This window comes from Strix uralensis, chromosome 19, assembly GCF_047716275.1.
Source record: "Strix uralensis isolate ZFMK-TIS-50842 chromosome 19, bStrUra1, whole genome shotgun sequence".
In the NCBI taxonomy this organism is placed as follows: Eukaryota; Metazoa; Chordata; class Aves; order Strigiformes; family Strigidae; genus Strix; species Strix uralensis.
The window spans coordinates 13,893,487-13,910,477 of record NC_133990.1 but is presented as its reverse complement, the minus strand read 5'-3'; the positions used below and the strand labels follow the sequence as shown (position 1 = coordinate 13,910,477).

General features: G+C 39.5%; 1 protein-coding gene across 9 annotated transcripts in view; it reads right to left on the bottom strand.

Annotated features, from left to right (window-relative positions):
• Positions 1–16,991, bottom strand: part of CEP112 (centrosomal protein 112) — a 177,605-nt gene that overhangs the window by 8,189 nt on the left and 152,425 nt on the right. For all 9 annotated transcript variants that reach the window (XM_074888872.1, XM_074888876.1, XM_074888871.1 and 6 more), the window contains one exon: positions 10,225–10,314. In XM_074888872.1, the coding sequence (XP_074744973.1) occupies positions 10,225–10,314 (90 nt within the window). The remainder of the gene's footprint in view (positions 1–10,224; positions 10,315–16,991) is intronic.

The following is a 16,991-nucleotide window of genomic DNA, read 5'->3' as shown; positions in this document are numbered from 1 at the left end:
TTTATTGTCCAGAACACACTGGGCCTAGTTCAAAATCCCCATCTCATTAAAAAAAAAGTTAAAAAAACCCAAACAAATGCAATCTTCTCCAGATCTCTCAACTGTAAATTACTTTATTTGAACCAGAGGAGCATAAGGAAAATGCAAAAGAAGCTGAAGTATACATTGCCAAAGCAAAGGAAGGGATCACAGAAGAGTTGTTCAAGTTCCTCTGGAAAAAAAAAAAAAAATCTTGTCTTGAAGGGCATGAACATAACATTTTGTTTATGTCAGATAAGAATCAAAAGGCAGTTCACTTAACTAAGGTGGTGTGGGGTTTTTATTATCTTAATTTCTGCCCATTTATAATATTTGTGAAGGATAATAATTCCACATGTGCCAGGAAATACTAGGATAGTGACCAAAAGGCATAATTAGGATCATTTAATTATTATCAAACTTTCTCTGCATTTCAGGGGGAGTAAGATGAGAAAAGTAATTTCCTGTCTCTCTCAAATCCTTTCCTGCATTATTTAAGCAATGGTATGTCACAATGCTGTTTAAAAGAGAAATCTCTTTAAAAAGGTTATGCATCTGATCTGCGATACACATCTCTGAAAGAAGACGTGAAAGATCTGCTGCAATAAATCTGAACACAGGTTAGGGTACCAAAACAGTAAAAATAACTCCTTCAGCCTGAGGCATATCATTTAATCTCGGACTAAAGTCTCATCCTTCTAAATGAGGATAATAATAATATTGCATAGGTCAGCTTCATTCAGGTGGTGTGAGGATTGCTGAAGTAATTTTCTGAAAGCGCTTTTAAAAGGGCAAATGAAGGACACATTACTACAATGCCATCCCAATTAAAAAAAAAAACAACAATCAAACAACCCAAAGAATGTCAAAGGAATGATTAATCACTGCTTGTGTTCTCCCTAATTGCAGTGACTCCTCCTTTGCTTCTCAGCACTCCTAAGCTCTAAGTGAGCATAGCTCTACCCCCACAAAACCGCTACGAGTCTGTATGGGCCCCTTCCTCCATCAGCTGGCCCGGGGGATGCTGGGCAATGTCTACAACTGAGGAACCAAATCTACCAAAATGTGCAATTTCCTTAAATTTCAGATCCCTCAGCTTTCTGTTGTAAGCAGATATTTAATTGGAGCTTGAAATTTTCTGAAACAATTTTTCCTAATGAAGAATCAAATGATGTATCCATTTTTTCAATGAATAACAAGGTCTGAACATTTCTCTTTTCACTATATAACCAAACACGAATATCCGCCGCTTTTTGGTCCACATTCTCTCTTATTTCAGGCAGTGGGAATTTCTATTCTTACTGTGCGACGCACGTTGAAATATGGTTCTTCCAGATTTAGAGAAATAGAATGCAATTTGATACAAATGTTCTCAAGTTCTTAAGAAAAGTAATGAATGCTATAAATTGCATGAATTTGGCTCAGTTGAAAACAGTAACCGAGCAAGATCAGCTGAGCAAGTTATTTTGTCAAGTGTACACCATGTTGTTCTCCACTGAGAAAATACTGCGGGAGAACCTCCTCTGTTCTGACAGTTTCAATAAAACATAAATTGGTGGCATAGCCGTCCTCTTTGTTTTTCTGTCTTTAGCTAGTAAACCATCTGAGCGTCCAAAACATTTTTGCCTTGTTGTTTTACTAACCCGCAGGGACCTCCAGTTATGCCGAGCTGCTCGCTGCACACTGAGCTTTCTGCTCTAAGTCGTTTTTTTTTTCCCAACCTGCATCCAAGAGGTCTTATTACTTCAGTGGCTTGTATTTCGATATCTTTCTTTTCTTAACCAAGATCTCCCACCTGGAAAATCCTCTGTTCGTAGTTAAGCAATCTGAGTCTATATAATTCATAGCTGCAAAGGAAGGGAAGGCAGGCAAAGCTTTTTTTAAAAAAAAAACACCAGTGGGCTGCATATGGCAAGAACAGCATTCTTGGGATTACGCGAGTTGGAGAGGAATAAAAGCTTTCACTGTCAACACCATGGAACAACCAGGAATGTTGTGGCTAGAAAATTCGCGCTGTTCTCTCAACCTCCCCCTCTCCAGGGCTCCACTATTGTTCCAGCTGGGATCTGGAGGATCCCTGACTTCTTTTCCCCTCCTTCCAAATGACTCATCACAGATGCCATCTTTGTCCCCAAACACTATTTCCTTCAGCCCTCGTCAGTTCTGTCCTGTCATCAGCTGGACAGGTCGTTACTGCACCACGAGGGCCCTTCCCTCCGCGGGGCGAAGGGGACCCGGGGACAGGGCTCACACCCCTGATCTGGAGGAACAAAACCTAAACCAGCCCAGCCAGTAACCAGCGCTGCTAGGCCAGAGCTGGGAACACATGGTGTTCATTTCTGGCTCCTAATGCGTTATCAAGATAATTAAGTCTGAAATAAAGTTCTAAGCATCTTTGACACCACCACTGGAATGTATTTATGTATTTCAGTTTTACATTCCGGCATGTGTTACCTTCCGTATAATCCTTTCCATCCTGGGGTGGTTCAGCAAGTCAAGGTTTCAGTGTCTGATACACGGAGGTGCTGAGTGCTCGCTAACGACAGCAAGAGCTGACAAAGCTCAGCAGCAGGCAGGATTAGGCTCAATATTTTCACACTGACTGTGTGAACAAGCAAATCTTTGGTGATAGTAAAAGTAGCTTCTGATTATTATCTACATTTCCCCTCTTTCAACAACAAAAATCAAATCAGCATCTCAACTGGAAGACAAGCCGCCAGGTTTACAAAGCACCACGGTTGGCAAGAGTGGGCTCAGCTTTGGGCATGGGTGAGGGTGGGTAGTCAGGAGACAGCCACTGCTGTGCTTCCCGGATGGACCTTGATCGATGGCATTTTGTGCTGATTAAATTGCAAACAAAATCACAGAATTGAAGAATGGTTTGGGTTGGAAGGGACCTGAAAGATCATCTAGTGCCAACACCCTGCCACGGGCAGGGACACCTTCCACTAGCCCAGGTTGCCCAAAGCCCCATCCAACCTGGCCTTGAACCCTGCCAGGGAGGGGGCAGCCACAGCTTCTCTGGGCAGCCTGTGCCAGGGCCTCACCACCCTCACAGGGAAGAATTTCTTCCTTAGATCTGATCTAAATCTCCCCTCTTTCAGTTTAAAACCGTTACCCCTTGTCCTATCCCTACCCCCCTGATCAAGAGTCCCTCCCCACCTTTCCTGTAGCCCCTTTAAGCCCTGGGAGGTCGCTCTAAGGTCTCCCCGCAGCCTTCTCTTCTCCAGCTGAACCCCCCAACTCTCTCAGCCTGTCCTCACAGGGGGTGCTCCAGCCCCCTGAGCATCTTCATGGCCTCCTCTGGACTCACTCCAATAGGTCCATGTCCTGCTTATGTTGGGGGTCCCAGAGCTGAACGCAGTAATACTTTAGAAGTGAAATGATGTTAAAGATCAGCATAAAGCTGGTCTTTTTCAGCCCTTTTTAGCTCCATCCAGGCACTTCATCACCTAGAAAAAACTAATAGGACAGTTCACTAATTGAGTACACATCGCTGAGAGCCTGCACCAGAGATAAGGTGTCTCTGCTCTTCTTTTCTGTCATTTGACTGGCTCCTCCATGCATTCCCATTTCTTCCTTTTTTATTAATTCCCTGCATTAAATACCAGCATCATTGTCCCTTGTAGTCCTACTTTAAACACTTCTAAAAGAACAAAATTCCCTTAATTGATAATATGCAAGCTAGCCACAGACGCTCTAAAATGATGTACTGCTGTTTTAGAAGAAAGATCTCTTTCTCATTCACTACTATTTAAGACAAAGAGCTAGAAAACTGACATTTTAAAATACTCTCTAATTCCTGCATGCTGGCATATGCTTCTATTATTTTTTTGTAAAAATTCTCTTCTTCCTTTTAAGTATTTGTTCTGTAGTTTCTGTTTTACTGTCTTTCTCCAGCTGGCCACTGCGTTCCAATAATTCATTCCGTTCTATGAAGTAGGTATATATTTGTGTATTTTCCAGTTATGTCTGACTACCAAAGCTAGCATTTGATCATTGACTTCCACCTCATCATCATCTACCTCTTTTCCCTTTGACAGTTGCACAGTTGGTGAGAGCCTTCTCTCCCGCAGTTCCTGCCATATGGAGCTCCCGGGAACTTTCAACTCCATTGATTTCCAGCTCCTTTCAAATCCCACCTGCAAATCTGTTTTTCTGTGCTTGAATCTCAGCTTCTATCTCCTTCTGCTAATCTGAAACTTCATGCTATACAGTATAATTTACTATATTTGATTTAATTCTGCATTCCCTTCATAGTAGGCTGTTAAAGAAAATGCTATACAAAATATAAAATATGTCAAATGCAAAGTTATCATTTAGTCTAACAATCTCAATGTTAATTAAAAATTGTGGGGCGCTTTTGTATCAAAGTGATTAATGAATATATCAATGGAATTGCATGTAGGGTAGACACTAACCAATGTAAAAGTGGTAGAATTGGGCTCCAAATGTCAGTAGTCATTTTATCAACTCTGCCATACACCTATAGGGTCACCTATATCCATGACAGGTCCCTTACAGAGATATAACCAGAATCAGCCTGATTCTTCCCCATCAGCCTCTACTGGGAAGTCTGAAAAGAGAAAAACATACTAAGAAATGGGTATTTTTGTCTGTGTACGCCAAACAGCCTGACCTGCGTGCCCCCACTCACATCAGATTCTTCACTGCTTGCATAGGGCTCTCCAACATCTTTTCAATAAAAATTTTTTAAACTTGAAATTTGTTCACCCTAAGTAGTTAGAAAACGAAATTTTCTTTCTGTTGTGCTGTCTGCAGACACTGAACCAGCAGATTTTCAGGTGCCAGCCTGTGGGGAGCTACGGCCCTCTGGCTGTTTGTCTCCTACATTTTTCACAATATATATACTTATATAAAATGCTTTATGGGAGGAAAACAGCTGAAGTACACAGTATCCTCCTGACACCAGTGCTCGGCATGTTGGCAGAGCAATGGATGGACAGAAGGACCCTCCTCAGCCACGCAGAACTGCAGAAAAACAAGCGCCTTTCAAATACATCCTCTCTGGTCCGTGCTGGTCACGTACAGAAACTATTTTAATGTGACAATATTTGGTGTCGCTGTTCTTGAAAGTCACAGTGGAAACTTCTTTCAGATTCTCACTCTCTTGCCCGTCGCACTGGTGGTGCTGAGCCCCGGTGCCAGCGCTGCCTGCCCGAGGGGTTAATCGCCCAGTCCGCAGGCGGTGACAGAGCAGGGGCTGCTCTCTGTGAATCACTTCTGTGGTTAAGATCATTCAAATCTAGACTAAGCTTCCCATTTCTGTGGGACCAGAAATGGGTCTCTGGGGGGAAAACTTTGGAAGCGTTTCAGCAACGTGGGTTGAAGCAACCAGAGCAAATGGCAGGATTCCATCACCACCTCCAGTGCACGCTGACTGTTTGTGTCTCAGTTTCCAAAGTGCTCGTGGGCTCTGCAAAACAAAGGCTGCCTCAATCCTCCTCACCTGCAGCTGGCCACAAAGCAAAGTTTTATTTTAAAATACCTATACTAGAGCTTTCTAGCCTGATTTTAGATGACTCTAACACGTCCTGCGGAAGACAACGCTTTGAGAAGGTCTGGAAATTCAAGGCAGGGGCCCCAGAAGCACTGCCTGGCTTTTGCAATTATTGGGGGGCGCCTGAGATAAAAGCTCTCTAACAGGAGAGAGTCTGGGTTTGGAGCAACCTTCCTGCAGTGGTTCACCCACCTCCAGATGGAGGAAACTCCACTGCTTCCACGTGATTTTTCCAGAGCATATAGAGCAGGGCAGCATAATGGAAGTTAGGGCAAAGATTTCCTGTTAATGTATCTGATTGCATTCAAAACTCCGTTAAAAATGAGTCTGAAAAGAAATACGGACCTAAAGCCCTAAACTAAACGGGTATTAGCATTACTCAAGACTTCCAGTCATCGTTGTATTAAGAACTATTTGGGACCATATCCTGGACATAGGCATACATTGCTCATCATTGCCTTACTGATTCTTTACTCACAGCTCCACAAATCTGCAGGCAGTGGCACTGTTCCCATCAAGGAGAAGGTGTGGCAAATGTTAGAAGTTCTCTGTGCTACACAGCAACTAAAATTTCAGAATGATGCATCACAGCATTCATCTGAGAACAAATATATTTAGTTGGCATGGAAACAGTAAGTTAGGCTGAATGTGGTAAATATCCAGCAGTCATAAAAAAATCGAGCAAGTCAGAATAACAAACATTAAAAATGAAAACTCGCTGAATGCTTTTGAATCGTAGCTCTTTTACAATTATCACTCCTGTTTTCATTTGAACATGAGTGAAATCCACTTAAACTAAGCTGTTCCATTTTATTCCAAATACTTCTACAACATCCTCATTCAGATAACTCCTTTCTCCCTTTTTTATAATCTATTTGAGAAAAAAGTAATTAAAGGGCTGGGAATCTACATTGGTATTCTTCATTTCCTCAGTAATATTCACGAATTGGACATAATTGATTTTCTGTCTTCAGAGAATCTCTCTCCTTTAAGACTCTATTTGTGACTTGACTGCTTGGAGGAGTATTCCTGTGGTTTGAGTATCTAAAGTGTTGCTACTTCAGTTGTTTGCAGACATGATGAACTTTTTTCCCCTCTGTTATCCCCAATTAGAAGTTCTGCATCATACTCAATCTACCCCTATAGTTAAAAACATTAGAACCAGGAATGAGAAGAATAGGGATTTTTTTTTCTAAAAAAAATCTTGTGTGTAATTCTCAAAAGAGAGATTCTTGGAGCTTTTTAGTATACTGAGTTGGGGTGATTACCCTTACAAAAAGGAATTTGATATTAAATGAGGTATTTTAAAGAAATCTTGGTAATAAAGCAAGAAGATTACTACCATTAATTTTTATACAGGCTCCAATTCAGCAAAATTTGTTGCACATGCCTAAATTCCCAGATTCATTAAGGCACATACTTAAGCTCTCAGTGATGTGCGTCATTTTTAATTACACATTCACAGGATGTAAAGTCTGCTGTATGAACAGTTTAGATTTTTTAACTATGACTGACAACTGCACAGAGCCATATGACTCGAAAGAGAAACATTTTTAGTAGAATGAAAGATCTTTCTTCCAGAAATCTTGTCTTACATTAGATCTAGGCACGTATCAGAGACAACCAAGTGATACACTACAAGAGTATAAGATACAGGAACGTAACCTAAATGGGAACATGACCTAAATGGGATTAGAAGCCAGTTGCCAGAGTTACACAGCACTGAGATATAAGAAACTTCAGCATTGCTCTGCAAGGAAAAGGTTTGGGCACACCCAAATTTCCTAGGAACCTTCCCAGACTGCTTTAACTGCCTTGGGACTATATAACAAAAAATCTCTCTATACAAAACTATATATTAAGTGTGAGTTACACTTTATTTATTGTTAGTTTGCCACTTTCCATGAATACAATTACGTATGTCTCAAGAAGGTGGACATCTCATTTTTGAAGAAAACATCCAGCATTTTGACATGAAGAAAGATGATACAGTTCTGAGATTCCAATCTAGAAGCGTAGCATTACTGAACACATGGGCCACTGTCCTAGAAAACCGTGCTTAGCTGAGACAGGACAACCTTTACGGAAAAGATACAATTATTTAGCGTAGCCGAAGTGGGGGAAGTTCCCAAGCGCTTCTGACAAATTCATATGGATTGGAACTCATCATTCAGATAATGTTGCCATACTGCACCACTGATGAAACAACACAGATATAATGTGATGGCATCCACTCACACTGTAAAGAGGATTGAAGAAATAAACAGGAGTAAACACAAGTTCATACTAGAACATGAAGTACTGGAATGAAAAAGCTCCATAAAAACAACAGCTCATCTTCAACTGCAGCGCCACGCTCGCCTCTAGACAGCTCGGGGCTTGCCATCAGAGTCCTTCTAATGTATTTCCTCCCCTTATTTATAGGATAGTTTGTCTCTGTCTCTCTGGGTAATTATAATAAAGAAAGGTTAACTCTGTGCCATCACCAGAGGGTTATTGTAACAAAGAGTTAAGCTTCATGGATCTGTCAGTCACTCTTAAAGACTGAAGAGTTATAAGGACATTGCACTGAAAAAAAGACAAACATGGAGCACTGAGATACCACCCAACAAGCCATAACGAGAAACAGCTTTTTATTTTTAATTAAAAGCACAACAAAATGTTTTGTCATGTCTCATTCATTTGTTTGTTGTTGTTACAGAATCAAAACACAAGACTTTTCCTTTTAATGAAAAACAGAAGCTGTTTAACCCTCTCTCCTCCTTATTTATAGACATGGAAAAGCTCAGAAAAGTGGCCTTTGTAACAGCGCCAGCACAAATCTTGATGTTTTATGCAATTCCGATTCAGACAATATTTGGTAAAAGCAGAAAGCAAGTTCTAAGTTACCTCCTTAAGTATTTCAACTCCCTGACTGGCTGATGAATCGTTAGCCAATCGTTACTACTTGATGAACATGTTTACAGGTAGCCTGGCCAAGACGTAACAACTGGAAATATGTCAGAGCTGTCATTTTTGCACCTTTCTTCTGGAGAGATAAATCCAACTAATGGATTAACCAGTCACAGAGAAGACACACTAAGAACTGTCTGTAAAATAGACCAAAGCCACCTAAACAAAAAACATCCTCAATGGCTCCAGCTTCTTCAGAAAGTCCCAATGGATGGATGGCAGAGACAAGACCGTGGATGAACTCAGATATGAGCATTACCGTAAGTCTGCTAAGATATTACCACCTCGCTGGAAAAACTCTAAGCTGGATGGTACAATGTAATTTAAATAACGTTTCCATTCCATTTATACTGGGGAAAGGACATTACCAGCTAGGCTTGTCCTTCACCAGTTCAGTGTGGACAGGATAGTCCTGTAGGTTGGTTTGGACTGGGTGCTCATGTAAGAGAAAACCTTGAAGGCAGAAATGGGGGACCATCCTGTGAATCTGCATGTATGGCCTTCTACCTCTATATTTCACAAGTCACGTTTTGTTTCTTCTTCTGGATCCTCTCTCAAAACAGGTCAGAAAAAAAGCAAAATGGCAGTGGCAAAGATTAAAGAAAAAAATTTTAAAAAATAAGAAATTTGGAAGAGGACTCTCATAGCGTGCAGGCCAGTGCTGTTCCCTGGGAGGGACAACGATGCACCAAAGAGCTAATTTTCCTTCTTCTTTTCCAGGACACTCTTTGAAGCCAAAATGCAATGCTTGTAGGCCAACTCACTCATCACACCAAATCCCTCCGATGCTGCAGGCATTGCAGCTAAGGGTGAACCTGGCCCAACATCTGGATTTGGGAGGCAGAGGGGGAAGAGAGCAGAACAGCTCATCACCAGCTCTCCTGAGAGGAAAATACATGAACGTAAACACCAAGGGTGAACGGGGTTCCCATGTGCAAGTCGGATGCAAGTAGGGGAAAAAAAAATATTTGAAATTAATGTTTATTACTCTTCTACAACCACCTCAACTTATTATTCCTGCAGGTATAGATTCAGAAATGCTTTATACAGGATATATATTATGGATACTGTTTACTCAGCACCAAATAAAGTTCTCAAATGCTTTAAAAACTGATTTGTATTAGAAATCTGTAAACTTGTATGTGATTCAGATATCCACCACCTGTATACTTTCATGAATACTTCAAATTAATCTGGTTTGAATGTATTGACTTCCCATTTCAATACTAGTCTGTAAACTACCTACACTATTTTGCTTGAAGCACACTAAATCTCCGATTTCACTGAAAGCATCCAGAATAATTTTAGCCCTATTAATCATATGGAACTGTTTACAGACAACACGCTAGGACAATGAATGCATAAGATTAGGAATAAAGATTATTTTTAGCTCAGTTATTGTCCAATTATAATTCTCTTCATACAAGCCATTAAACAACAGGTTAGAATAGCCTCAGAAACCTCTACTAAAACAGTACAGTCAGCTCAAAATAAATGCATTGTTTAACAGCTAGAATACTTGAAATACCAACTTGAAATAGAAAGCATGAGATAAGTATTTGCCTGTAGGGTTCAGACAGTTTAATTCTCTTTTATTACCAAAAAACCAGAAAAGAAAGCTAGCTGAAAATTTTGCAGGAAAATATGTGCTTTTGCTTTGAAGCAAGATATTCTTTGTAAACACCAAACCTCTTTGCCCAAGGGAAGAGGACGGGGGGGACAGGAGCCGGTACCTGCTCGTGGGTCTCCAGCTCCTGGCGTTGCAGCTTCTTCTCTGCAGCCCGCGCCTGAACGCAGTAACTTTCCACTTCATCTTGTAAGGCCTGAAACAATACCAACGGGGGCAAAACACACATCAGAAACACGGGGTGGCAGGAAAACTTGTAGGTAATGTCTTTTAACGAGCTGATTAAGAAAACAGCGCGGTATCAGTACAGCTCTTCAGCTGTCGTTGTTTCCAGCCGCACATGATAGCTATGAAGACGTGACTGGCCCAGTTTGGCCACCCTTAACGAGTGAAGATATTCTGCACAGGTAGGACCACTGATTGAACAGGAGTAGTTAAATCTTAGTACTTCTATCTTATTACAGGCTACAAGTATTCATACTAAAAATGCAAAAAATATCCTCAAAGATTGAAACGGAAACGGAAATGTTGCAATTGCAACAACTGCACTTGCAATTGCAAATGGCTCAGCTTTTTGTTACCATTTTATTTGTACAACCTGTGCTTCCTAGGAACGCTTTTGCAGCGTACCAATAACTTTTCCTTTAAGCCAGAAGAATAATCCTCTCTCTGGAAAAACATGTCTGGAATTCGCAGTGAAAATGTATTCCATATTATTGAAACGGGATGCTCGCCGAGATGAGGGGCTCCCCTCCCGCCCTGTAGTAAAGTCTAGCATGTGATCTACAAATGAAGTATAAATGGCGATAAATAAAAGGAATATTATGATCATGTCACTTTACCACAACTATCCAGTCTTTATTTAGTTCAGAAATAATCACTTCTGAACCAAGCTCATAAAATGCATTGACAAATTTATTTTGTCATTATTGTTCTTCTTATATATTTATTTTTACTACGGCAGTCCCTCAGAGCCTTGATCTTTTTGTTATATGCTTAACAAAAGAACAGTCATGCCCCAAGGAACTGATAGTCTATGTTATTTCTAACAGATACACACCAAACAAACAATACAAAGTTTCAAAGATTTTTTTTTAAAGTTTCCTAGTCATTGTTGAATGTTTGAATACACACTTAACATTTACTTACACATTTACTAAAAGCTTAGTTATGTTGTCAGCTTGAATAAAGGCATTGTTAACTGCAAGTGCTGACTTGAAGCAAAGTGCACAATGTGGATGTTAGATTGACATCAACACAGAGGCGGCTGTGGCAGCAGAACGGGAATATTTTGAGTTATCTTTTGTATGCCAGGAAATCAGGGCATTGCTACCCATCAGCCGAAAAGCGTGGCGCAGAGTCAGGCCTGGACCTGGGAAGGGACTCGCGCTGGACACACACTATAAATGGCACTGAAGGTGCCTCCTTTTTCTAAAAAGCTGAGCTGCACAGAGACCTTCTGCAGAGCGCCCTGGAAAGGAGAGACCAACGAGTCCGGGGACTCTTAGTGCGCTTTGCAGAATGTGTGCTACGGTTAACATTTGCTTCCTCCAAGTAGAATACCTGTACATAAACCAGGATCATTAAAAGTACCCACAGTGCAAAGATTTAACAGAAAAAAACCCCCTTGCTCTTTTCCACAGCACTGAAATACTGTACTCTCAAATCATTTACAGGATAAAATTGCTATTGAGATAAGATAAGAGGACTACTTATGATAGATCTTGCACATTGTTTTGAAGTGATGCCAGGCATTAACTTTAAAGTCTTATAGCTATAAGACTATTACACGTTCTGATGCCAAAAAATTTAACCAGACCCAAGCATGAACTTCAAATCTGCCCAGGGACTTTTATGCTATCACCACTTCTGAGAAATGTTGAAATCCAGGCTTTGACTATATAACCAGTCTTCAATACTCAACAAGTCTTGCAGTACCAGGAATTTGCATTAATATAATGAAATATATGTGTGAATTGTAGGCTTTTTGTTTTCTTTTTGTACACCTGATTTCGTAAGGTAAAACATAAACAAGCATACTTTGATTTAAAAACTAAAATGATCCAGTCATGCAACGTAGAGAGGTAATAAGGAGCAGGGCTGTTCCGTGTTCCAGAATGATCACCAAAGACACAATTAATTTGACAGAAGTCCTGTCATAACTCCAAGGTCCAGACATAACCAGTCCAGGATGACTCTCAGCAACATTCACACAGCAAGTTTTGGATGAACTACAAAGTATGACCCGTGTTCTCCTGCTACTTCCACGTGATCAGCTTATACAGTCCAAATAGTTTGGCATGGTAAAAAATAAGGAGGGAGGGAACGCCGCTACACATCAGTCATCCAACTCGGACTCTCTCTTTGTGCTCAAGAGCAAGTTTCACTCTTTCACAGGACTTTGAAGGTGGTCAAGAGATAGCATGTCTACATACGAATGCACATGTATATATATGTGTATGTTTGTCTCAGAGAACAGATTTATGTCCCACTCCATCACACAAATCTGCAAGTACTGAATACAAAACAGGATCTCAAATTGTTCCTGGTAAAGACAGCAACCACCTGGTGGCAAAGAAGAGAATTGGTGCAGTGCTGTTTCCTTCCTTAATTTCTCCATTTTTACTTATTTACAACAGACAAACATATTTTGCAGAGTATAAAATGAGAGGTTCCTTTAAATCTGAGGATGCTTGCAATGCATCTTAAAGTAATTTAATTTGGGAAGTTCAGATAACACAGTTTTTGTTAGGTCCTGCTACTCTAGATCGTGTTTGCCAGCATGAAGTGCACATATTTTGTTTCATTATGAGAGCAGACAACGTCTTAAATAAGTACAATTTAGAAATAAGGTATTTTTACTATAGCATATAAGTCTAGCAAATGATCGAGTCTTATAATTATCCATTCACCAATTGTCCAAATCACAACATACTGTATGAGTTTACAGACTTTTCCAATCATCTCATAACTGGCTGTTGGTACGTTTTGGATTGGGATGGCAGAAGAAAACCCAACTCCTCTGATCCATCATGAATACCTCTAACTGGACCATTTTGGGACTATGGCTGTGTTGCACACCAGCTCTCATATCGGTCACTTTGTAGAATCCAGTTTTGTGTATAAAGAATGTTCCATGAGTAATTAATGTTCATTTGGGTATTTCAGCTTTCCTACCATCACAAGGACAAAAAAGTAAAACCAAAATATCAGTGTTTGATCAAAGCCATGCCAAAAAAGTAACATCAAAATCTCATGGTTGCTGTAGATTCCTGCATATGATTAGCTCTGAAAATAGTAATTAAAAGTAAGCAAGTTTGTTGCCCATGACTTTAATTTTCTAGGAGGAATCGTGATGGATGTAATGAATAATGCACCCTTTTGAAGATCACACTGAAAATTCTCTCTATTGTCAAAAAGCTTCATATGCAGTGGCCAGAGCCTGAATGCTGATAGCTGTTTCTGAAGCTACCCAGTACCCTCAAATCTTTTTCTGCCTGACAGAGAAGCTTTTGTCACATAGAATATTCTTAAAAACAGCGGACGACTTACCCCTGGTCCACCACAGAACATCTCTTTTGTAAAATTAAACAATGGGTTTTGTTTTGTTTAGAAATGCAGTTTTTATTCTACAGCTTCAAAGTGTCGTATTTTGCCCAAAGAGTAACAGCTTACGTTTAATAACTGCTGAGATGAAGAAAAAGGATAAAAAAATAAAAAAACAGGCCAATTTTTAAGTGTCAGAGGCTTTTTTTTCCCTGAATGGAAAACAAAGCCTAACTTATTTAGTTAAATTTTTCCAGGTACAGAATTAATCCCTGTCCTTCAGCTTTGCTAAGTTGACTTACATCACTGTTATAAAGACAGTATTTTTTTTTCAGTTAAACCAGCTTTCAAATGCCATGTAAACATGTTTGCTGTTGAAAGTCTACACCATACCTGACCTTGGAAGTGCTTTGTGTTGGCCTGAGAACAAAGAAATTAAATGTTTTGCTTTCCAGCCCAGATATCCTACACTTTGAAAAGCACTTAAAAATGTAAATGAGATAATAAGCTCTACTGCAACAATGTGGGTGAATTACAGCTGTATAAAAGGAACATTCATTTGATTTCTTTATAAAAATGGAAAGGATCCTAAAATAAAATCATATTGTAAATGTTCTGGTCACATACAACATTGAGAGACACCAGAAGGATGGAAGAGAAAAATAGTGGCTCTGAGAATACGCCACTGAAATATTACGGCCAGATTTTGGGATCTCAAGTGGAGCTGGAGGACGAGCCCATCACTGTCACTGTGACACATGTCACGTTTGGGTACTGGCTGATACGAAAGGAGAAAGGAACATCTGAACTCCATTTCTAGGTAGGTACTTTTTTTTTTTTTTTTTTTTTTCTATTATTCTGTTGTGGCTTGATTATCAACAGAAAAATGTTTCATGAAATTTATTTCAAACCCAACTGTGCTCTCAGAGCACTTTGGAGACAGCAGAGTAGCACACGTGGAGTTAGTGCCGAGTTTGGCCCGCGTGGCTCGCAGAGATGCTGGGATGATGCACGAGACCAGAGGAATTCAGCCTGACTTCTGGGTGCCAGACTGAAGCTGCAAAAGAGGGCTTTTTTTTAAAAAAAATCAACAACTTGTAAAGCATATAGTTTTGACAAGGAGCCACAGAGAGACAAAAAGGTACGATGCCAGCATTACAAAATCCCTTTTCAAGGCAGGAATAATTTTTTGGCATTAGTTACAGGGCTTAATCTAAATCAACTAAAAGCTGGTAAGAGAAAGAGTTCTAAGAATCACAAGAATAAGTATGAAATGGGAATATATGATGGATTTAGTCTTTAATATATGAAAACTGATTTGATTATCCTTTAACCACAGGATATTTTAAAAAAGAAGAGTTGGATTCCCTGAAAATAATTCAGTTCTGGAAGAACTGCACGAACAAAAATCATTATTATTTTTAATTACTTGGTATTGATTACTGCTGTTAAGATACTGTATTTACAAATTGTAATGTTTTGCTTCTTCAACATGAAATACTTTCCTATTTTGGTGTGTTCCTGAGAGCAGACAGGGCTTGATTTCTGCTCTCATCACATCAGTGGTAAGTCTGGGATCACGATGATTTATCTCTCTGGTACTGAGGGTTGAATAAATAAGTGACACTTACAAGGAAAGGAAAATCTTCTAGAAAATGTTAAAACCCCAACGTATTTTCACTTTGAAACAAAACGTGGCAGCAGCAAAGTCACTGCTCATCATGATCAGAGCACACCAGATAATGGCAGAGTCTTTTTTTGACATACATATGTAATTCTTATTGGCTGTACCAGCAACTCCGCACACATGGATGTGCATCTGGATCAAGAAAAGCCCTCAGTATTTACGACCAGCGCAGAGTAATACTAGAACTAAAGGTAGTAATAGTTAGCACTTTTCATCTTCAAAGAATTTTTCAAACGTTACCAAATTAATATAATTAGTTAATGAAAGATGCAGTAATAAAAGCTACCATAATTACCTACTGTAGATTTAATTATCTCCTTACTAATGCCCACAGAAGAATGCTTCCACTTTACATCCTCAAAACATGTGCCAACAATAACTCTGAATACAGGCCCCTCTTTAAGTGCCTTCTAAATTCAAATTACATCCATTGATGTGTTTTCTCTCCTGGTTCATGAGAAGAAAACTACTCTGGAACTCCAAAGAAAATCCATGTGAACGCTAACAAAAATGAAAGCAAATTTTGTTCCAAAAATATATATGGAGATGCTTTAAAATTTTGTCATAGAAACACTCAACCTTGAGTACCTTTATCTGTCCATGAAGCCGTAAGAATGCGCTGTCTGGGCAAAAACTTCTCCTTTATACTAGGTGGTCTCACGATCTAGAGAGTCAAATGCAACTCTTATTCAAAGAAAGCAGGCCAAGCACCCCATCAAATTTAATATTAGAATTTTTAAAGTAAACATTATTTTCGCTAAAATACTTTATGGAGATAAGCTAATTTGTCTGGGTTTATTACTACTATAAATAAATTGGGAAAATATATCTATGAAGATCAATTATGTAATGCCACGAGTCAGAGCAAAACAAGTGTATTTTTAAAAAGTGAAATAGTGATGTTTGAGCCAAATTCTTGGTGCATCCTCAATGCTTTTTGGCTTTTCATGGGCTTTTGTTCACTGACACTGCTCTGAACCTCAGACATTGCTCGCTCTCCGTGCTGCATTCCAGTGCGCGACTGTTTCAAAACCTCTGTACTTAAGTTCTCTCTTGTTTTTGGTGTAAAGCAAAGGAAATCTTATGGTTTTAACCTAATACATATGTTTGCTGTTCACATATGGCAAAATTCCTTTCTGGTGGGAACTTTTTCGCTGTTGTTGCAACACACTATATATCCAAGAAGTCTCCTTTGATGTTGAACTATTGCTCCACTACTCATTATGCTACTGATTCAATATGAAAGGCAAAATTTCTGTGGTTTTTGTTAAAACCATCGCTTTGTTTTTGCAAACAAATTTTTCCACAACCTATATGCAGGGACCAACATTACTGCAATAGAAAAGAAAATCTCTCTATTATTTTATACTGAAAATAGTTACGGTGTTTAATAGCACAAATTATTCTTCCATTCTTGTAGGTAACATCACAATTACTATTATGACTGTACAGAAAAATTATGCTTTATTGCTCCTCAGGAACAGAAATTAAAACACCTTAAGCAATATTTTACATCTCTCTAACGCTTTCTTTCCACTGACCTCCTAGCCTTTTGCCATCCGTTCAACTTCATTACTTGGGTGAAGCTGCTAACAACTATGTCTGGGTGGGGGGAGAAGTCCTGCAAAGACCAATCTGCA